General features: G+C 43.8%; 2 protein-coding genes across 11 annotated transcripts; one reads left to right on the forward strand and one right to left on the reverse strand.

The window, feature by feature from the left end:
• The first annotated feature begins 384 nt into the window (after window positions 1-384).
• Window positions 385-12,326, forward strand: tert (telomerase reverse transcriptase). 10 transcript variants are annotated; one of them, XM_020706873.3, is made up of 17 exons: window positions 385-742; window positions 1,042-2,302; window positions 2,378-2,570; window positions 2,647-2,800; window positions 2,871-3,038; window positions 3,122-3,283; window positions 3,469-3,570; window positions 3,658-3,743; window positions 3,946-4,059; window positions 4,142-4,213; window positions 5,191-5,379; window positions 5,471-5,597; window positions 6,290-6,351; window positions 7,551-7,675; window positions 8,160-8,297; window positions 9,639-9,750; window positions 10,459-12,326. In XM_020706873.3, the coding sequence occupies exons 1-16, from the start codon at window positions 527-529 to the stop codon at window positions 9,740-9,742; spliced, it is 3,273 nt and encodes a 1,090-aa protein (XP_020562532.1). In that variant the 5' UTR covers window positions 385-526; the 3' UTR covers window positions 9,743-9,750; window positions 10,459-12,326.
• slc6a18 (solute carrier family 6 member 18) lies at window positions 9,797-16,714 on the reverse strand. Its single transcript, XM_004074412.5, has 12 exons — window positions 16,285-16,714; window positions 15,257-15,397; window positions 14,981-15,118; window positions 14,241-14,422; window positions 14,053-14,163; window positions 13,871-13,983; window positions 13,666-13,794; window positions 13,424-13,580; window positions 13,117-13,321; window positions 12,332-12,491; window positions 12,072-12,234; window positions 9,797-10,574 (listed from the first exon to the last, which is right to left on the reverse strand). The coding sequence occupies exons 1-12, from the start codon at window positions 16,424-16,426 to the stop codon at window positions 10,356-10,358; spliced, it is 1,860 nt and encodes a 619-aa protein (XP_004074460.1). The 5' UTR covers window positions 16,427-16,714; the 3' UTR covers window positions 9,797-10,355.
• Window positions 16,715-22,195: the final 5,481 nt, after the last annotated feature.

The raw sequence follows: 22,195 nt of genomic DNA on the forward strand, positions 1-22,195 counted from the left end.
TAAAATAAACTGCAGGTTTACTACATTTTGCTGAGGGACTTAAAACATCAGGCATGCAGCAAAAAATAAACATGCAAACAAATCAAAATAAAAACAACTATTTAAAATGACATCACAATGTTTTCTGAGTGTTGGTAGATTATTTATTTATTTATCTTTTTATCTATTTAGTTTGTTTTAAACAGAAAACCAACAGAAGAAAATCCACTCCTCGCAGTGTAAAACGCACTGATGTTCGTTCTATGTATGCTGAAATGACAACATACATTTTCTTGTTTTCTATTGGTCAACAAGGAAAGCTACTTTAGTAAGAGGCTATGTGATTGGTTGCTTTTATCCGGGGACTTGTTTGCTTCAATAAAACGACGTCTGATTGGATATGGTCACTTTTTGTGATGTATCATTGGCTATGATTACACCGCGGGTCCTTGAATCACCCATACTGCAATGTAGAAGTCACCGAAGTTGCTAAAAAAAAGTCCGTTTGTAACGTTGACGTTCAGAACGTCCACAGTACTCAGACGTCATGACATCCGGGGATTTGTCGAGCGTCCTGAACATCCTCCGGTCGCTCTACAAACGCACGCGGACGCTGGAGGAGTTCGCTGACGGCGTTGTGTTCAGGGAGGGACGGAGAGCTGCGCTGCTTCAACCTTCGGACACACACAGCTTTAAGTCTTTCGTTCGGGGAGTGTTTGTGTGTTCTGATGAGGAGCTGCAGGACGTCCCGAGCTGTAATCAGGTAATAATCCCGTTATAATCTCTGGAGAAGATCTGATTTCTTTTCTCTGCTGGTTTCACGAACATTTCTGAATTTATCTGAAGTGTTACGTAGCATCAAACCGTAATAACGTATTTATACTCACTAATAAAACTGGCTGTGCCATGACTCTTATTGATCCGAAATATGGTGCTAATTGTTCTCTTATTTGGGCTAATCTCTTAAATTTTGACAAAGCTTTGTGACTAAATTCCGTCTGGAAATTTCCTGGACACGTGCCCGCTTTTTTTTCCTTCATGTTTTCTCTTTAACCTCCTCAGACCTGCACGTTTCCAGAGCTCCTGGCTTTTATCCTCAACAGCCTGAAAAGGAAAAGGAGGAGAAATGTTTTGGCCCACGGCTACAACTTCCTGGGTGTGGCACAGGAGGACCGGGATGCAGACCACTTCCGCTTCCAGGGAGATCTGTCTCAAAGCGCCGCCTACATCCACAGCAGCGACCTGTGGAAGAAGGTCACGGCGCGCCTCGGCACAGACGTCACCCGCTACCTGTTGGGGAGCTGCTCCGTCTTCGTGCTGGCACCTCCTTCCTGCGTCTTCCAGATCTGCGGCGTTCCAGCGTATGACAGAGTGTCCATGACCACCGCCTCCAGCGGGTTTCTTCTCCGGCCTCCGTCGAGGAAACACAAAAGTTTTCAGGTCGGAAAGAAGACACGCTCAGCGAACCTGACAAAGACAGGCTCCGTTGGAGATGTGGAGGAAAGCAGGAAGAGGAGGAGAGTGGAAAGTGAAGTCAGCACGAGGAAAAGAAAAAGAGAATCTGAGGAGGAGGAATCAAGAGAAAGGAGGCGCGGCGTTCATCATGAAGAGAGACGGCAGCATGAAGCCGTTCTTGATGAGTCAACACTTTCAGGAAAGTCTGGAGAAAACGATGCAGCTGCTGTCAAGCCGCCTCCTGAAACGTCAGCAGCTCCTCCGCCTTTGGAGGGAGGTCCCAGCTGGAGATCGGGGGCGTTCCCGCCTTTGCCGTCCTCCCAGTGTTTTATCCGCACGTTGGGGTTCCTTTACGGCGGCCGTGGCATGCACGGCTTCTGTCTCAACAGGAAGAGGAGAACCGCTGCTGGACCCAGGCGCTTACAGGGGCAGGATTTGGTGAGACTGGTCTTCTTTGAGGGTCTGCCGTATTTAAACGGACAGGAGAGGAAGCCGAAGAAACTCCCCCTGCGCTACTTTAACATGGTCCCGGTGTTTGGCCGGCTGCTGCAGAGGCACAGAAAGTGTCGCTACAGCAGCGTTTTGCACCGGATGTGTCCAGTGGTTGAGCTGAGCCGTGCGGCTCAGGGGGAGCTGAGCTCGCTCATCCCTCAGCACTGCGCGCCGCATCGGGTCTACCTGTTTGTCAGAGAATGCCTCACCGCCGTCGTCCCTGAGGAGCTGTGGGGCTCCGACCACAACCGACTCCAATTCTTCAGCAGAGTCAGAGGCTTCCTGAAGAGCGGCAAGTTTGAGAGAATCTCGGTGGCGGAACTCATGTGGAAGATAAAGGTGATGGACTGTGATTGGTTGAAGCTCCGCAGGACAGGTGAGAGGATTGGAGAGGATCTTCTGTTTGGTTCCTCTGCTGTTTTCATGAAAGATTCTTCTGAATCTCCTGTAGCAGGCCGCTTCCCCCCCAGTGAGCTGGCCTACCGGACGCGGATCCTGAGTCAGTTTCTGACCTGGCTTCTGGATGGCTTTGTCGTGGGCCTGGTCCGGGCCTGCTTCTACGCCACAGAAAGCGTGGGACAGAAGAACGCCATCAGGTTCTACAGGCAGGAGGTCTGGAGCAAACTCCAGGATTTGGCTTTCAGGTTCAGACTCTCCAACACAAAACCTCCCCTCGCCTTCGGATCAGCCTTTGGAACCATACCTGTGTTTATGTGATAGAAGGCACATCGCTAAAGGCGAGATGGAGGAGCTGAGCCCAGCTCAGGTGGCGTCCCTCCCCAAAGGCACGGTCATCTCCCAACTCCGCTTCATTCCCAAGACGGACGGGATGAGGCCCATCACACGGGTCATCGGGGCAGACTCAAACACACGGGTGCACACAGACGAGATCTCCTCTGTCCTCTCTTAGCATGCCGGGTTCCTAAACGTGACCTTCTCCACAGCTTCACCACAAGCGCATCCGTGACCTGATGAGCATGCTGCAGGCGCGTGTGCGCTCCGCTCCGGCGCTCCTGGGCTCCACCGTCTGGGGCATGACGGACATCCACAAAGTGCTGCGCTCTCTGGCACCAGCCCAGAAGGACAAACCACAGCCGCTCTACTTTGTAAAGGTGAACCTTGTCCTTCCAGGAACATCCGATGTTTTCCTTTCTCCACCCGTCTCTGACGGGCTCACCTGTGGGTTGGGCTGAAGGTGGATGTGAGCGGCGCCTACGACAGTCTGCCGCACGACAAACTCAAGGAGGTGATCACCGAGGCTTTGTCACCCGTCCAAGAGGAAGTCTTCACCGTCCGCCACTACGCTAAGATCTGGGCTGATTCCCACGAAGGCCTGAAGAAAGCCTTCGCCAGACAGGTGCAGATCCAGAGGAAACTTGGAGAAATGACTTTGAAGTGGAGCGTAAACAGAAAAATCCTGTTTGTTTCCAGATGTTTGCTTCCTGTTTTGATGCTCAGCATTTGCAGTACAGAACATTGTTTTTGGGGTTTAAACTCGTGTGATTGTGGCAAACACAGATTGATGGGATGTTTCCGACTCAGGTGGATTTCTCTGACGGTAGCATGGGATCCACCAGCATGAAGGGCTTTGTGATGTCCCTGCAGAAGAGCAGCAAAGTGCATCACGCCGTCCTGGTGGAGCAGGTACCGTGACCGTCTGCATGTTGTTCCTTTCATGCAGGCGTTACAACATTTCACTGTTTTACTTCTCACGGCTTCTCCTTCAAACAGGCTTTCGGCTCAAATCTTCGAGGCAAAGACGCCTTGCAGTTCTTCACGCAGATGCTCACAGGAAGTGTCGTTCAGCATGGAAAGAAGTACGTTCTTCATCTCCTACATGGATGCAGTAGCTCTGGCGAGCAGGTCGTCCACCAACTGAAGGGTTGGCGGATCGATCCCCGCTCTCCCCAGCCAGCTGTCGGCCCCCGAGCACGGGGATGAGTCAAAATGTGGAGAAGAATTTCCCCATCGAGGGATAAATAAAGTATCAATTATTATTATTATTATTTGTTTGTCCAGGACGTACCGTCAGTGCCGAGGGATTCCTCAGGGCTCGGTGGTGTCCTCTCTGCTGTGCTGTCTGTGCTATGGCCACATGGAGAACGTCCTCTTCAGAGACATCAAAAACAAAGGGTGGCTCTGTTTCTGTGGACACGTCGTTACACATCACCAACACAAGGGGGCAGTCTTCTGACGCTTTTCCTCTGTCCTGCAGGTGTCTGATGAGGCTGGTGGATGACTTCCTCCTCATCACCCCAGACCGCAACCAAGCACAGTCCTTCCTCAGGTACAACACACACACATCTGAACAAACACACACAGACACGCACATGCGTTAACACTCATATAAACACACACAGACACACCCATGCATGAACACACACATCTGAAAAAACAGACACACACATGCATTAAAACTCACACAAACACACGCAGACACACATGCAGAGAGACACACATACATACATAATCCTACACACGCGCGCGTGCATGTGTGTGTGTATAAATGTATATATGTATTTTGAGACTAAATACTGTTTAATAAACATAGTATGAACTATCAGTACATAACATTGTTTATGTACTGATAATTAAAAAACTACACAGTGAGATTACACAAAGATACTTTTGTATTAACATTTGAGGCGTTTTATTACAAAAACAGAAAGCAGCGACAATCGTATGTCATGCTCTGTTGTAAGCCATGCAATGGGGGGAGCGTGGCTTTTAGGCCTGCTGATCCGTGAGGAGCGCGTGCCACGGAAGAGGGGGGGGGGGACGGAGCAGGCAGCAAATTTAAACACGCATGTGCAGTGAAGTATGCATCAGAGGTTGTTCGAATGGCAGTTCTGCATGTCAATCAAGTCCTGTACTTCTCTGTAAGGATTTTGATTGGCTGGTGGATTTTTTAGAAGTACATTTTTATTTTTTTGGTTATTTATCTTTGCTGGCCTTTGATCTACCCTCATGTCCTTGAAGATCTACTGGTCGATCGACGTAATGAGCACCCCTGACTTAAACACACGCGCACACACACGTGCACACACACGCGCACACACACGCGCACACACACGTGCACACACACGCGCACACACACGTGCACACACACGTGCAGACATGTTACTGTCTTCTTCCTCTCTTCCTGGTTTCTCTGTAAACAGACTGCAGAGGAAGTCGTTGTGCATAAACTAAATCAATCATTTAGTTCACACACGAAACTCTTTGGTTTCTCTTCACTGTGACCCCACCCTTTCTCGTGTGAAGTATCTTGCTGGCTGGAGTTCCTCAATACGGCGTGGTGGCCAACCCGCAAAAGGTGGTGGTCAACTTTCAGGGGTCAGAGGGCGGCGGCGCTTTCCCCGACATCCGCGTGCTGCCTCCTCACTGCCTCTTCCCGTGGTGCGGCCTTCTGCTGGACACCCGCTCGCTGGATGTGTGCAAAGACTATTCCAGGTAAAAGCCTCCACCCTGAACCAGGGGACTGCAGCGAACACGGGAACATCACAACCTTCAGCCTAACTCCCATCACTGAAACCTCTCCCAGCTATGCAGGCCTCTCTCTGCGCTACAGCCTCACGCTAGGCTCCGCCCACTCCGCAGGACAGCAGATGAGGAGGAAGCTGATGTCCATTCTCAGAATCAAATGTCACCCTCTGTTTTTGGACTTGAAGGTTAGTAGATAAAAGATGCTTTGGTTCTAACGAATGACTAGAATGAAACAAAGAAAGAGTTTGATACTTTATAGCTCAGATGTGTTGGTCTGCATCCAAAAACTTGTGTTGAGTTTGGTTTAAATATTTAAATACACATGTTCCTCTCTTTTGTACTGCAAAGTTGAGGGAAATCTAAACTTTAAACCTTAAATCATAATTTCCTAAACTCCAGCTTTGTATTGTAAACAGACGAGTGTGAATCTAACAGTATCATCATATGACGTCAGGAAACCGCCTGATTTCCAGAGGCCTGAAGGTCACGTTCTTCTGTTTCAGCCAATAAAGTATTACCGATGTTTCTAAAAGCAATGGAAACGTTTGTAAAAATCCGACTGAAGCCATTAGGAGAACTTTCTCCATAAAAACATGAAAGGAGGAAAAAAACGGTTGAAAATCCTCCATCAGATGACGAAAAGAAGATGTTCTGGAGTTCTTTCTGAGAAACTGGTGGATCCTAACTGAACATCGTTCCTGTTCAGATCTTCTAGAGACAATGAGGTCAAACATCTTAGTGATAGAAAAGGCCCAAATCCCACCGCCGTTCATCTGCTTCTCCTGCCCTGCAGCAGATGTTGGAGACACGCCGAGTCTCCGTCCTCTTCTCTTCACTGACCAGGTTCTTTTGATCAATCCCTAAACTCTCTTCTCAGACTAATTCCCTCGAGTCTGCTTACAAGAACATCCACAAGCTGGTGCTGCTGCAGGCGTGCAGGTAAGACGACGAGCTGCGGCGCCATTTGTCTGATGACCTGAAGTTTTAGGTTCGATTCTGTGAAGACGCACAGGAGGGAAGGGCTCCAGAAAATAAATAAATAAAGAAAAAAACATCAACGTCTTCATTCCTATTCTGGATTCTATTTAGTCCCAAATTCTTCACTCAACTGCTCATTAAAATAAAGATGACACTTTTATTGTCTAACCCTCTAATGTTTCATATTAAGTTCTATCATTAAAGACTCACTCTGATGCTCTGATGAGGGTGCTGTTGGTGTTTTTAACATGTTCTTGGAGCATTTTTCTGATCAGAGGACAAACACTATAGTACCAAAAGTATCCGCTCACCTGCCTTGATTACATATGAACTGAGTCTGCATGACTGAGGGCTTAATGTAAGACACCTGTGACCAGAAGAAGTGATGAGGACACCTGATCATTTGGATGGATGAGCCAATACTTTTGGTAAAATAGTGTATATAGAGTAGATTAAGCTCAAAATTGCACTTGTCAGTATTTCTTTATTCAAATCATTGTGAATAAGGAGCAGATGAAAAATGCCTTTGAAACAGCTTCTAGTTGTAACAAAATAAGTTCTAGTAATCTACAATCGGTGGTCCAAAGTCTTCCTTCTCCATTCTGATCGTCCACCATCAGACAAACGGATCCATGAACGTCTTTGTTTTCCTGGTCTGAGCTGGTATCTGGATCAGAATTGAATGGCTGGATAGCTACGATGTTGATCACCATTTTTGTTTCACAGTAATGTTAGGTTGGAATTTTGATGTGCTGGAAGGTAGCAGTGTGAAAACAGAGAGCTCTCAGCAGCAGGGAGGGGAGGGGAGGGGAAGGGAGGGTGTGGTTGCTTTATGCCAACGGTCCCGTCCACAAATCAGAGGTGAATTTCTACTGAATTCCTGCTGCTCTGCAGAAACTATGTCCTAGAAAACAACAGAAATGTTTGATTTTGGCTAAAAGTGGCGTCATCCTAACTAAAAGACCACTGGGAACGCTCTGAAAATAGATGGGATCGGACTTTAAAACTGTTTATGTCTCTCTTTTGCTCATTTAAAGACTTTTTCAAAGTCCAATCCTTTGTTCAAATAAAGTCTTTTGGTGTTTAGCGTCTCAGAACATGCAGGTGTTTCAGCCTTTGGTCTGCAGACCTGCAGCCTCCTCTGTGTCCGCTCTGTCCAGGTTCCATGTCTGTGTTCAGAGTTTACCCTTCGCCCAGACGGTCGCAAAGAACCCAACGTACTTCCAGCAGATGATCTGGGACATGGCGCACTATGCCAACGCTCTCATCAGGCGCAGCAACACAGGTACTTTACTTTATTCTCTTTTCCAGCTCAAAGAAACGGTCTGTTAGTCATTTTAATGGTTGGTTTGTTAGAATAATAAAACAAGAAACAGCAAATCTAGAAAAACCCATGCAGAGCGGAGGAAGATGAGTGAATCCAGGTGAGTTTCTCATCTCAGGCTCACTTGAACTCAAGCAGTCAGTCAGATTCCAGACTCTCCACCATGACTATGATCACAGGGAGGTTCAGAAAAGCCTGGAACAAACCACCAAACCTTTGGTTTGAAGAACCAAGAAGAAGCCGTTAAGATCCTTAGATCTCCTGGTGCTTCGACAATAAGTGTGACTGCAAACCAGAACGTCAGTGTTGCATCACAGCTTCACCTATTAAGATGTGGATCAGTTTAGTGTTTTTGTCTTTTATGGCTCAGAGAAACCCCGAACAGAAGGTTGGAGCCCTGTCTCCTCTGCCAGGTTGTGTGCTCAGCTTCCCCTCTCTCCTCCAGGGTTGGTTTTGGGGGATGGAGCTCAGAAGGGCAGCGTTCAGTACGAGGCCGTGGAGCTGCTCTTCTGTCTGGCCTTCCTGCGGGTTCTGTCTAAACACCGACCCGTCTACAAAGACCTGCTGCCACGCCTGCACAAATGTGGGTGTTCCACCAAGCACTAAGTATAAAAATGAAAGTCACTCAACACCTGAACGAAATATTCTAAGACTTTTAACACTTCAAATCATCAGCTGAATATGCAGAAGACAAAACTTGGCAGCGTTTTGAGAATTTTAGCAGATCATTTTGACCTTTCAAAGGTTTGATCAGCCAAAGGCTTTCACTGCTCTTGAACCGTTTTTCTGATGATGGAGGACATATGTTAAGAAGATGAAGGTCAAAAATGTAGTTCTGAGTATTTCTTTATTCAGATTGCATTAAACCAGGAGCAGATAAAAAATGTCGTTTAAAAAAGACCATATTTGTGAAGAAGAAAATACGCTGGGCAGCCTCAAGCTTCCTGCTCTGCTCCATTCTGATCATCCTCTGTCAGACCAACAGATCCATGTTTGTCTTTGTTTTCCTGGTCTGAGCTGATCTGGATCTAAACTGTACGACTGGATAGATCTGATACTGCTTAACACGTTTGGTGCCCTGCTAATGTTAGGTTGGGGGTGAGAGAGGCTGTAAGCCAGCAGGTGAGCGTGTAAACAAAGAGCTCTCAGCAATGGGAGAGGAAGGGGGTGGGCTTGCTCTGTGCACAACTCAGAGGTGGGTGAATTTCTAAAGAACTGCTGCTGCTCTGCAGAAACTATGTCCTAGAAAATGACTCGGCTTTTAAAAAATTTTGTCCAAAAATGACAATCACGATTTAAAGACCACTGGGAACGCTTTAACAATAGATGAAGAGACGATTAGAGGGGATCTTTGAGTTCTTTATTCAATCCCGTGTTTGAATTCAGGAGGATTCTTTTAGAACATTTCTTTTCTCTGAATGTGGGTTTAGAAGCTTTGGCACTATTGATGAATATCATGACAAAGCTGCTCGCTGAGAATGGATCAGGACTCTGTTTACTGAACTTGTTTCTTCATAAAACATCTGTCCTCAGGAGACAGAGAGGTTTGCTGAGCTGATGGAGAATCTGAAATCTCCTGGATGAGGCTGGGTTTTGCCTGAAGGTGGCATCAGCTGAGAGGCGTACAGGAATATCCGTGATGCAGTCGAGCATGAACTCTGGCGTTGGGTTTTTATGGTCAGAACTGCAGCACGGCTGTTACAGAAAGACCAAACATGAAAACACAGGAACTTTCCTGGAATACATCTTCTCTTAAAGGTGGATGCTGTGATGGCTGTATCCACGCTGGCCAATCTGAATGTTTTCAGGTGTATTTAGCAGTTTTATAACCAGCTGTTATGGGATTTTACAGCTCAGATGGGTGGATTTTACAGTTCGGAGATGAACTGTAATATCTCAATATCTGCTTTCACCCTCTGGACAGGGAAGCGCCGGTTGGAGAGGCTTCTGGGAGACCTGAGGCTGGCTAGGGTCCGGCAGGCCGCCAACCCCCGGGCTCTGCTGGACTTCCTGGCTATGCAGATGTGAGTCCACAGGTAAAAGCAGCCACAGGAACGGAAATGTGTGGGCAGTTTGACAGCATGGCTTTCACATGAGGATTTATTTTGTTAAAGTGATTAAAAGAAAAGAAAATGGAAGCAAAACGTTGTAATTTTTCTCTCAGATTGACATGATGAACATTCAAGGCTTTTGTTTAAACGAGCAAATGGAATCTTACGTGTTCTGTAAAGCACAGTAAATATGTTTTGGTCATCTCTTAAAAACCACTTAAGCGATAAAACCCGGTGATAAACCGGTGTCGTAAAACAAGCTCAAGTTGATGAATGAAAAACTTGAGAAGAATCCAGCTTCTGACATGGAGCCTGGCTCATTCCTCAGACGCCTGTATCTCTGGACTTTGATTCACTCGCTGCGGTAGTTTTCCACAAAGAAGATATGGTTAGGCTTTAAAAATAACTTGTCTGTAAATATGTGCACGGAAACGTCATCAGCCTCCAGGGATTTCTTTTACTGTCACAAGTACACAAACAAAGTGCAGCCAAGTGAAATAAAAAACCCTGATGTTTGAGGTTTAGCATTGAAACCAGCAGGATTGTTTTTCTCAGCTGAAATGCATGACGAGAAGAGACGTTTGACAGGTTCAAGCCTTTGGATTCCTCTGTTCCTGTACTTCAATCTGAAAGGTGCTGTTGTCGTAGGGGTTTAGGTCAACTGCAGCTGACGACCTTTTGACTCTTGAGCAGATCAGTCTGACCAGAGCCACCAGAGGGATGGAGAGCACAGGAACAGAGCTGAGGAGGACGATGATGGCGAACACCCAGTCCGGATAGTCCTTCACCTCCGTTTGGGGGAAGAGTTCCTACAAAAAAGAAAAAAACAGAATGTTAGGAACCAATGAGAACATGTTTGTGTTAGTGCAGCTCCTCTGTTTCAGTGTAAACACTGCCAGCTGAAACTGGCGTGGGACATGGCATTCAGTCCTGGCCCGATGGGGTTACAGTGAAACACGAAGAGGCAGCAGACATCCGGACGGATTGAAAGCTTCGCGTTATTCCAATTTTAGAAGCCACGTTACGTATGTAGTTCAAGAATCTTACACAATGTGTGAAAGTATTTTCCTGTGTGAGGAAAACAAGGAGTCGTGCCTCTACTGGAACCTTACTAAAAGCTCTGTGGGGAGTCTGCAAAGCCAGAATGTGAAGCTGTGGGATTCAGCAGCTGCACTGATGTACAGCTTTATGTTTAGATGTTTATCTTCCATCGCCAAAGCTAGATGAAAATCATTTTGTTCATTCATCTGTTGAAAATGTCGGTAAGGGGTTGGGGAGTTGGCCTGAACTATAACCAGACGAGAAGAAGGGAACGGCATGAATCCGTCCACCACCGCTTTAGAAATAGACTGGACCACACAGTGACAGCCTGCCAGGCTAAGAAACTGCAATGCAACACCAGAATCTGCTGAAACCAGAACAGAAACAGTCACATCTGGAGCAGGAAAACGATGAAAACAAACTCAATTTACTGAAGCCCTTCATGTGTTTAACATACATGCTCTCACAAATCACTGCAGTTGGTTCTTACTGACTTTAGACAAGAAAACCTCATTTCTCATCAGCCTCAGTCTTGGGTTTGACTTAGAAAGATTCTGAGAAAGGTTCTGCGTCTTCGGGCTCAGCATTAGAGCAGGTCAGCAGCACGTTTATCTTGACACTTTACTTCATGTAGATGGGTTTGTGTGGACCAAACAAGTGCAACCTGCAGATTCTCCATCCATTGGACCAAAGAACAAAGAGCAAATGACTAAAAACCCTAACAAATGAAAGATATGCATCTACAATTTAAAAAAAAAAAAACAGGTTTCTTAACCTTCAAACAGCTGGTTATTCCAAATGAGCCTTTTGTGGAAGCAGCTTTTAATAATTTTGTTGTTTTTGGTAAATGAAGGAATATCAGATCTTTCTGAAACAGTACAATAATTTAAAAGCAGTACAATAATATTAAAAAGTGTGTAAAAAAGCAGCAGAAATGAGAATGTAAGCCTTTGGCTCCATTTGTGGGTTGAATTTGGTTCTCGCTGCTGTGGTTAGTGCTGGCAGTCCTTCAAAGCTTTTCAGATCATGTGACCCACTACCTCCTAATGCTGTAACTCTAAACTGACAGGCAGCCTTTATCAACATCAGGAAGAATCATACATAAACACGCAACACTGCACAGACAATGGCAATAAAACCTCAAAGAAACATGGATTTACTTGCCACTGGAATTTTTTGAATCTACGTATTGTTTTTGCAAACATATAAATTATATGTTAAAAAACATATGAACTCTTCTGTATCTTTTCACTCAGTTTGCTTACATAGGATGGGTTCCATGTGGGATATGTCGGATGGTTCTGTGCTTGGACGATCACGTAGGCGACCAACACCACCAGCAGCATCAATGGACTGATCACCAACCAGCAGGCTTTCCAGTAGATGTTGGGCCTCCTCCCAGTCATTAAATAAATGTCATCACTGAAACTGTCAAAACACAAGCGAGCAAATATCTACATTTAGCATCGCTGCATCAAAACTGCGGTTTAATAAAAAAGATGGAGAGAGAGGAGAAAAAACTTGCGTTTTCATTCCACGGATGTAAATCACACCGATAATTTCAAAGAATGCGATGATGAGCAAAGGGACGGAGCCTACATAGCCGTTAAAGACCTCCACCCAATAGTTTCCTGAACCCAGGCTGAAGATGAGGGCAACCCCGAAGGATATCAGGCACAAGATTCCTAAGAAGGCAGGAAAAAATGAAATCAAACATAAAATAAACAAGAACATCATAGCATAAATGAAAGCTTCCCCGTTTGTTGTCTAATGCTACATTCACACCGGGCTAGAAATGCACATTTAAGCAACCACTTTTAACGAAAAATCTATGTAAACATACATGTATGTTATAAATTCAAAATTCTTGCGTTCACATGCCGTTACACAAGTCAGTTTTCAGGCTCTACGTGTGAAACCGGCGGCCATTCAACGCGTGTTAAAAGTTAAACCAGTTAAACTTTGATCAATCAGGGACTTGGGTTTGGTGGTAACATTTGGGTAGCACCCTTTTCAAAACAAGGAAGTACCAACAGTTTGAAAATTGATCATGAATGGAAAAATTAATAATTGCAGTTAGTGCCCAGCTGGAATTCTATGACACCAAGTTTTTCATAAATCAGAATAGAGCTGTGAAAATAAAAGCCTGGAGCAAGCCTCTTCCAACTGAGTACATGCGCTTGTATCGAACAGCAACAGTCCAGTGTGAACACCGTCTGCTAAAAGCTCGTTCAAGAAGCCATGTTCAGCGTGTTCTTGAACACGCCACACATGCTCATTGAGTACGTAGCATAAGAGAAACTTTGGTACCTGACAGAAGTTCATTGGGGATCATCTTAGGTACCAAGTGGAGTTCTCTGATAGGTGTGATGACACCTTCTAGGTTACCGAACATGGAAGAAAGACCCAAGCTGAAGAGCATGACGAAGAACAACACAGCCCACACCTGAGAACCTGGCATCTCTATCACTGCTTCTGTGAACACGATGAAAGCCAGGCCCGTACCAGAGGCGCTCTGACAGGGATTAGACGGAGATGAAAGGGAATAGACGGTTGTGAGAAAACTGGAGAGCTTAAGGGTCCCAACAGTATTTATAGTAGTTTCAAAGAACAGTACCTGGTCAAGGAATGTTTGGAGGTCACACTCCCTGAGGTTCAAATTTTGGACTTGACCTGGAAATTTCTCATTCAGATGATTATACCACTGATCATAGTTCTCCAATGTGACATTCTGGTCTGAAAACTCAAAGTGGTTGGTCAGAGTCAGGATGTTTCTGTTGACAAGATCGGAAGGAGATTTGATAGAGAGGGTGACATAAGAGATGTAAGAGAAAGTGAATCTGACATTTGAATGCTTACCTCTCTAGACAGGAGTTAAATGCGGATCTGGCTTTAAATCCCAGGATGGAAAATATCGGAATGGATCCATAAAGAGACGTTGCACTATTTATCACACCAACAAGAACGGCATCTCGCTCACAATCATTTCTGAAAGAGAAAACTAAAAACCATGAGGTTTTATTTGTTCATTGTGAAATGTTCTGGTGTCGTTAAGAGGCAGTACCTCTCTGAATTATAGCTCGAGAAGGATATAAGACCTCCAAAAGCCACTGAAAGAGAGAAGAAGATCTGAGTTGCGGCATCTAGCCACACCTGTGGATTCTTGAGTATCTCCCACTAGAACAGGAAGAACATCACATTTAGAACATGTAAAGTATTTGTTTACTCAAAAATAGACAGACTTACATCTGGAGTGAAAAGGTAAGCTAAACCATCTGTTGCTCCGGGCAGTGTGAGGCCGCGAACCAGGAAGATGGTCAGTACCAGGTATGGGAATGTGGTTGTCACATAAACAGCCTGGGAAAATTGATGGAAGGAATTTAAAACCATGTTAAGATTTGAGCTGACACGTGTCAGCACCGTACTAAACTGACCTTGCCAACGGAATCGATGCCTTTAATGAAGCAGATGTAGACGATACTCCAGGCGCTGGCCAGACAGACCACCAACCACCATTGCAGGGAACCACTGGTTTCAATGTTCGGTGTGATGTTCAAGGTCTCTCGATACCAGAAGTAGTTCACCGGAGTGCTTTTCTCACATTCTTCGTTAAAACCTGTACAGACGCCCCATCAAGAGATGAAGTGACTATCATTTGGAAATGTCAAACAGAAACAGCTACCTTTTCTTTTCTTTTTTTTAGTTTAAGCTCGTAGTAAATTAATAGCAACTTTGGTCTTCAAATTTTAGATCATCTACACTGAGGGACCAGCACTTTTTTCCCAACACAATGTCCTGTGTTTTCCACCAATGTTTTATAGTTTTTTTTTTTTCCCACCAAACAAAGAAGCCCTAGTGACAATGAATCAGGTTTCAGGAAGACAAGTGTCTTTAACTGAAAGTCTATACACAAGTTGATCAACTGAATGAATGAATCGGACCCAAATAGATTTTATATATGGTTTTTTATGTATTATCTGTATGCATCTGTTATTGGAATGAAAGAAGTCTGCAGATTTCCTACCAACCTGTTACCCTCCAGGGTCTGATCCAATATAGAGACTTAAGATGTCCCGTTGTCGTATTTTAAGATATTTTATGGCTTTCTGGCATAATTTTATAAATCGTGGTGGAAAGGACCACTGATTATTCGAAGGGTGTTTTTACTTCTTACCTGTCAGGTTTTCGTTGAGGGGACAATAGCTCCATGGGAGCGGCTCTTGGAAAGAATGAAACAAGTACCAGAGCACCCAGGCCAGGATGGTGTTGTAAAACATGGCCACCAGGAAGGAAACTATCATGGAGGCGATGCCTGTGGAAACAACCTTAAATCTGTACCCGTTTGATGGTGGCACATTTTCTGTTTGGTATTTCAACATAAAAGCTTGAAAAACTGTTGAGGAACACAAAGACCATATGTTTTCCTTAAGCATGAATTAAGACAACATACCAACGCCACCCAGCAAGGGGGAGATGGAGGTCCAAACCCCGATGCTGCTCTTGCGAAGCCTTTGACCTATAGCCAGCTCCAGGTAGAGCAGGGGGAGGCCTTCAAAAACCAGCGCTATCAGGTATGGGATAAGGAACGCTCCTGATGAGAACAAAAGAGGTTACCTCGCAGTTAGGAACCAGGAGGGACTGCCTGCCTTTGCTGGGCTACTTTCATGATTAGCAATCCTTTTTAAGGGTTTGATCAAAAAGATAGAAATTGTACAACGGAAGCTGGAACACCTTTAATAACCATTCGTCATCACACAAAATAAATATTCACAAAAAGATTGAGGCAAGAAAGCAAATTAAAAAATTCAACACTAGAGTCTCAGCTGACAGAACATAACACATACAGCCCACGTATTAACAAAAGTGAATGTGTGAGCTTGTAAAACCAAATTCCACTCTCAACCAGTCTCTTTAAAAAATAAGGAAAAATCTTCGGACCCAACTCCTTAACATCCATATGGCCAACGCTTCCTCCCAAAAAGGAATTTCGGTAAAACATGTACTATCCTCATTCCGCCCAAATATTTCTGCCCATAAATAAAACAAATGAATGGAATCTATTCCCCCATCCCAGACAGAAAGAAAGGATGAAACAAAAAATTAGTGTTTTAAAAGCAGACAGTAAGGATGCAGGATAAAGCAAATAACGCCCAAACGGGTCACTCGGCACTCTAAAAACCTTTCTGCTAGAATCTCACAGATCTGATATGACTCATGGATTTTTTTAAAACTGCGTGTTGACATAACCCTGACTTCTATTCTTCGGGATTCAATGGACTTTTCATTGGAAACTATGAGAAGGTAAATAAAGAAAATACTTCCTGCCCTTTTTTTTTTAACAGGATTATCAAAAATAGATAAGGTTTACCAATTTCCAGTCACTGGTACAATGACTGGATCATAACAACAAGACGGGTTTAAGAGTTGCAAAATTAGGAAAAGATAACATGAAAGATAAAAGAAGTGGTTCATTCTCACCTCCTCCATAGATCTGACATAGGTAGGGAAAACGCCACACATTTCCAATCCCCACTGCAAAACCGATGCATGTCAACAGGTATTGGACCTTGTTGTCCCATTTGGGTCTCTCCTCCACCTGAGAGTCTTGAGTTTTACCCATCCTCAGCTACTAAAAGGCACAGCAGAATCCCAGCTGTCTTTCAAAGATGCCTCCTTCAGGTGTAGCATTAATTGGGGTCAGTTTGTTTGTCTGATCAGGCCTAGAGCCCCCCTCTTCTTGAATAAATGACCCCCGGGGTGGTTTCATCCAGAAGATGTCAGATAGCAGCAGCCTCCTGTCCTCTGTGATTCTGGCAAGGCAGCTATGGCTTTGAGTCCGGAGCACAGATTTTATTGGTTTTCATGAAGAAATCAGGCAATCAGGAAGGGAGTGAGAATACCAGGCGTAATGATTTAGAGGTTAAACCTCCCTCCTAGTTCAAAATGGGAGTGTGCTCGGTTTGGAATTAATGGATAACCTGGGGATGCTGCTTTAGTGTTATGATGACCAGGAAACCAACCACATGCAGTCTGTATGTGGTTGAGATCAGCAGCAGCTGCTTCCCATGAGGGCCCACTATTCAGCCATTCATTTCTGGCACGTTTGCATTTTAAAATGCAAAGCAATACTTTTGACTAAAATAGAGTTCTAGTCAGCTCTTTGTTTTTCATCTGAGCAGGCAGCTTTCTGTACGGGACAAGCTGTCCTTTAAGCCTGACATGTTTGGAGGGCACCTGAGATAAACACAACTCTGCTGATTTATTTCCACTTTATCTGAAAGGGGGAAAAGCGTTTGATATGTTTAGTCAGTTGTGGTTTTAATTGAATCTCTTGTGTGCCGGTTTGCAGAGATCTCCCATTGTGGAGCATGAAGCGGCCGTATGCAGGGGTCTTAGGGTGAAGTCGGATGCTAGTCAATCTTTACTAATTAAACAAACAAAAGGTGCTGGCTGCATTCCTGAAAATGCTAAACGGGGGCAGCTAACCAAAAACTGAAACACAGACAAGAGCGAGGGCTAACATTTAGTCGAGCAAACAAGAAAAGTCTAAGAGAGAACAACAGAGTCACAAATTTGGTAGATGCTGAACCATGGCTGGGCAAACAAAGAGTTCTAAAGTTTGACAGAAGGGCCGTACCAGAAGCAGATGCACCTTTGGTGATCCACCTCAAAAGAGAAAGAAATAACATGGAATTTGGACGAAAACATCCTTTCATTTTGATTGAAAATTGATTTATTTATTTTAAAACAGAACATTTTCTATTTAAAAACCTTGACTTTTGTTCTCATTTTAGTGTCAATTACACCAATGGGTTGATGTCTCTCAGAAAAAAATGCAAACTTAGAGAAATGCTGTGTTCATGTGGCGTTGGAATAATTGTAAAAATGCCTTTTTGATTTAAAAAACACTGACACATTAAGAACTGGGGCAGTGGTTGGCCGCTCGACCTCTGATCAATTTATTGCAGGTCTGATTCCCAAATGCAGAAGTGTCCTTGGGCAAGACACTGAACTCTGGTGGAAGGTTGGTACTTGTGTGCGGCAACAGAGAGTGTGTGAATGTGTGTGTGAATGGCTTCATTCTGCTTTCAATGATCAGGGTCTCCTGATACCAGAAGTAGTTCACCAGAGTGCTCTTCTCACATTCTTCATTAAAACTTGTACAGACACCCAAACAAGAGATGAAATTAATATTTTGTTTTTTGGAAATGTAAAACAGAAACAGCTACTTTTTTTTTTTGTGCTTTAGAAAAGCTCGTAGTAAATTATCTGCAGCTTTTAGGTTATTTTGGCTTCACATTTTAAGAACTCTACACTGTAGGACCAGCACTTTTTTTCAACGCAATGTCCAGTTTTCCACCAATGTTTTATAGTTTGGGTTTTTATTCACAATCAAACTAAACAAAGAAACCCTCTGACAATGAACCAGGTTTCAGGTAGACAAGTGTCTTTAACTGGAAGTCTGTACACAAGTTGAATAATCTGACATAACTCTTATTTTTATGTTAGGAAATCTGACCCAAATAAATTTATTCATTTGTATTTATGTCATTGGAATGAAATAAGTCTGCAGATTTCCTATCAACCTGTAAACCAATATAGAGACTAATGATGTCCAGTTGTCGTGTTTTAACATGTTTTATGGCACTCTGGCATGATTTACGGTAATACGCTGTGGTGGGAAAGAGGTGTGTGTGAATGGATGAATGGGACTGTGACTGTAAAGCGCTTTGGGCCAGGAAGGTAGAAAAGTGCTATACAAGTATATGACAGAAAAACACCACAAACAAAGTTCCATTTATTTGTACACCAGAATTACAGGGAAAATAAAACTTTATAAGGACTATTAATATAATTTATTTCTGCTTTGTGGGTCAGATTGAATAGTTTAACGGGCTGCATATGGCCCGCGGGTTGTAGTTTGCCAATCTATGTGCTAAACTGTACAAAACAGGTAATCAGATGGCCGACAATAACCAACAACAGACATAACACGGAGCCGTTTGTACTGACCTGTTCATCCTAGAGGAAGAAGTAACATTTGTTATTCTTCTGAATGTAATCCAATTTGAACACAAACAGGGGTGTGGTCTTTTCATTGCCAGCACATTTACAGCCTAATGCTCCAGGTCTGACCCTCATGTTTGCCCATTTTCCAAAAAGAATCTGTATTTCTGTCATTGTGTGATGATGATTGCTGCAGAACTAAAAGTAACGCTGGCTGTAAAAGCACGATGTTGACATCACATGATTGAAATCTTTTTTTTATGATTCAGTACTGGTTTCTAGTAGGTCTAAAGGTGGGATAAAAGCAGTTTTGTTTCTTCTGACTGTGACGTGTTTCATTTATTATTACATCTGTAACTAAATGTAGCGTTTAAGACTTGTGCTGTTTCGGGAAAAGGTTTGTTAAAGGCCGGGATTCCAAGAACTGTGGGAAAGGATCGTGTTTTGATGGTTAATGATTCTGGACATCACAGCAGATTCATGCTCACATGCACTTTTCTCTGGAAGACAGAATAACACTTTAAACTTTATTGACTGTAAGGCACATATAAACCCAATCTAACATGAGACAGCAACATCTTATACTCTTAAAGACCGTTTCCATAATCAGGGATTTAAATGCAAACCCTGCATTTTGAATCAAATCTAAAAAATAAACGTAACTTTGCATCTCAGCTGTAAGGTTTTTGGTACTTATTTGTGTTGCTTGCACACATTTTAGAAGCTAGATTTGCATTTAACGTGTAAACATTTGATTCTGGGAAAAACACCAAGTAGGAAACAAGTGTTTCTGTGTGTTTCACAAAAATGATTAACATGTAAAACGTGCTTACAGCAAAAACGAGTCTCGCTAAATGAAGTGATTCCAAGAACTACACTCAATCTGGAGGCAGACATGGAATAGAAAAAGGAAAGGAGGATGGTAATGCATTTCTTGGCTCATAGAGTGTTGGTGGTTAATGATTTTGCTCGTCACACGACACATATGCTAAAAATATTAAACCAGTACAAATGTTTTCGTCCATCTCTCTACCGGAATTTTCCGCTCTTCGTTCCTAACAGGAAGTATGCGCCAAAATCCAATGTCTATAGAGAACCAAGCATCTATTACTCAATCATTCTATTTTTCAGAATAACCATTCTTACTCTGATAGCTTCTTTTTTATCATGTTTTTAATAATCCTCATTTTTTCATTATATTTTACTGTAGTGAAAATTATTCGAGGTATAAACTGACCAATCAGATGCCTCAATAAGAGTGGCTTGACTCACGGCCAACGCTTGAAACGTCAGATTGACGGATTTTGTGTAGCTTGCTTTCAAGTGGTTCACTCTAAAAAGAAAATAGTAGATCCAACTTTAATGAATCACTCCAATTGGTAACACCTAATTGAATTAAGTTTATTGAACTTAATTTTTCGCGTCTTTCCAACTCAATTTAATATGTTGATCTACACTGACCAAAAATATAAACACAACGCTTTTGTTATTGCTCCCATTTTTTATGGTATGAACTCAAAGATGTCAAACATTTTCCACATACACAAAATAACCAGTTCTCTGAAATATTGTTCACAAATCTGTCTAAATCTGTGGTAGTGAGCACTTCTCCTTTGCCAAGACAATCCATCCCACCTCACAGGTGTGCCATATCAAGATGCTGATTAGACAGCATGAATATTGCACAGGTGTGCCTTAGACTGGCCACAAGAAAAGGCCACTCTGAAATCTTCAGTTTTGTTTTATTGAGGGGGTCAGGGGACTCAGACAACCAGTCAGTCTCTGGTGTGACCACCATTTGCCTCATGAAGTGCGACACATCTCCTTGGCATAGAGTTGATCAGGTGGTCTATTGTGGCCTGTGGAATGTTGGTCCACTCTTCTTCAATGGCTGTGCGAAGTTGCTGGATATTGGCAGGAACTGGAACACGCTGTCGTATACGCCGATCCAGAGCATCCCAAACGTGCTCAATGGGTGACATGTCCGGTGAGTATGCTGGCCATCCAAGAACTGGGATGTTTTCAGCTTCCAAGAATTGTGTACAGATCCTTGCAACATGGGGCCATGCATTATCATGCTGTAACATGAGGTGATGTTGTTGGATGTACGGCACAACAATGGGCCCCAGGATCTCGTCACGGTATCTCTGTGCATTCAAAATGCCATTGAAGAAATGCACCTGTGTTCTTCGCCCATAACATATGCCTGCCCATACCATAACCCCACCACCACCATGGGCTACTCGATCCACAACATTGACATCAGAAAACCGCTCACCCACACGACGCCACACACGCTGTCTGCCAGAAGCAATCAAATTGACAAATTGACATGTAAAGTAGTATCTGAGGGGAAAAAAACGGGGAAAAAAAAAACAAGACATCTGCAATCATTCTGGGGGTAATGATTGCCCTGAACAGTGTAAACCGGGATTCATCCGTGAAGAGAACACCTCTCCAACGTGCCAGACGCCATCGCATGTGAGCATTTGCCCACTCAAGTCGGTTATGACGACGAACTGGAGTGAGGTCGAGACCTCGATGAGGACGACGAGCATGCAGATGAGCTTCCCTGAGACGGTTTCTGACAGTTTGTGCAGAAATTCTGTGGTTATGCAAACCCATTGTTTCAGCAGCTGTCCGAGTGGCTGGTCTCAGACGATCTTGGAGGTGGACTTGCTAGATGTGGAGGTCTTGGGCTGTTGTGGTTACACGTGGTCTGCGGTTGTGAGGCCGGTTGGATGTGCTCCCAAATTCTCAGAAACGCCTTTGGAGACGGCTTATGGTGGAGAAATGGACATTCAATTCCCTAGCAACAGCTCTAGTGGACATTCCTGCTATCAGCATGCCAATTGCACGCTCCCTCAAAACTGCGACATCTGTGGCATTGTGCTGTGTGATACAACTGAAGATTTCAGAGTGGCCTTTTCTTGTGGCCAGTCTAAGGCACACCTGTGCAATATTCATGCTGTCTAATCAGCATCTTGATATGGCACACCTGTGAGGTGGGATGGATTGTCTTGGCAAAGGAGAAGTGCTCACTACCACAGATTTAGAAAGATTTGTGAACAATATTTCAGAGAACTGGTTATTTTGTGTATGTGGAAAATGTTTGACATAAAAAATGGGAGCAATAACAAAAGTGTTGCATTTATATTTTGGGTCAGTGTAACTTAAATTTTTTAGATCAATGTAAAAAAGTTCATCTTTCCAACTACAGCCCAAATACTCCTTTTAGAATGTAGAGGTGTGGCCTTCCAACAAGCTCGCTCTAGATTGGTGAGAGTGGTTGCCATAGAAATGTTGACTCAGACCGACCAGACCAATTTGTTGACCAATGTGTTTACTGACGTCGTATCGTGAAAAAATGACGATTGAATTG

The sequence above is a fragment of the Oryzias latipes genome, chromosome 11 (genome assembly GCF_053564925.1).
Source record: "Oryzias latipes strain Hd-rR chromosome 11, Olatipes_Hd-rR_3.1".
NCBI classification, from domain to species: domain Eukaryota; kingdom Metazoa; phylum Chordata; class Actinopteri; order Beloniformes; family Adrianichthyidae; genus Oryzias; species Oryzias latipes.

What these genes read in the sequence shown, in the direction of transcription:
- tert (XM_078954499.1), top strand. Translation starts at nt 527, where the DNA reads ATGACATCCGGGGATTTGTCGAGCGTCCTGAACATCCTCCGGTCGCTC. An exon ending in ACGCCGTCCTGGTGGAGCAG is followed by an intron (nt 3,571 to 3,657) that starts GTACCGTGACCG and finishes TCCTTCAAACAG; the next exon opens with GCTTTCGGCTCAAATCTTCG. An exon ending in GCTGCCACGCCTGCACAAAT is followed by an intron (nt 8,298 to 9,638) that starts GTGGGTGTTCCA and finishes CCCTCTGGACAG; the next exon opens with GGAAGCGCCGGTTGGAGAGG.
- slc6a18 (XM_004074412.5), bottom strand. Translation starts at nt 16,426, where the DNA reads ATGGGTAAAACTCAAGACTCTCAGGTGGAGGAGAGACCCAAATGGGAC. An exon ending in TCGAGCTATAATTCAGAGAG is followed by an intron (nt 13,795 to 13,870) that starts GTACTGCCTCTT and finishes TTTCTCTTTCAG; the next exon opens with AAATGATTGTGAGCGAGATG. An exon ending in CCCCAATGAACTTCTGTCAG is followed by an intron (nt 12,492 to 13,116) that starts GTACCAAAGTTT and finishes CTGCCTTCTTAG; the next exon opens with GAATCTTGTGCCTGATATCC.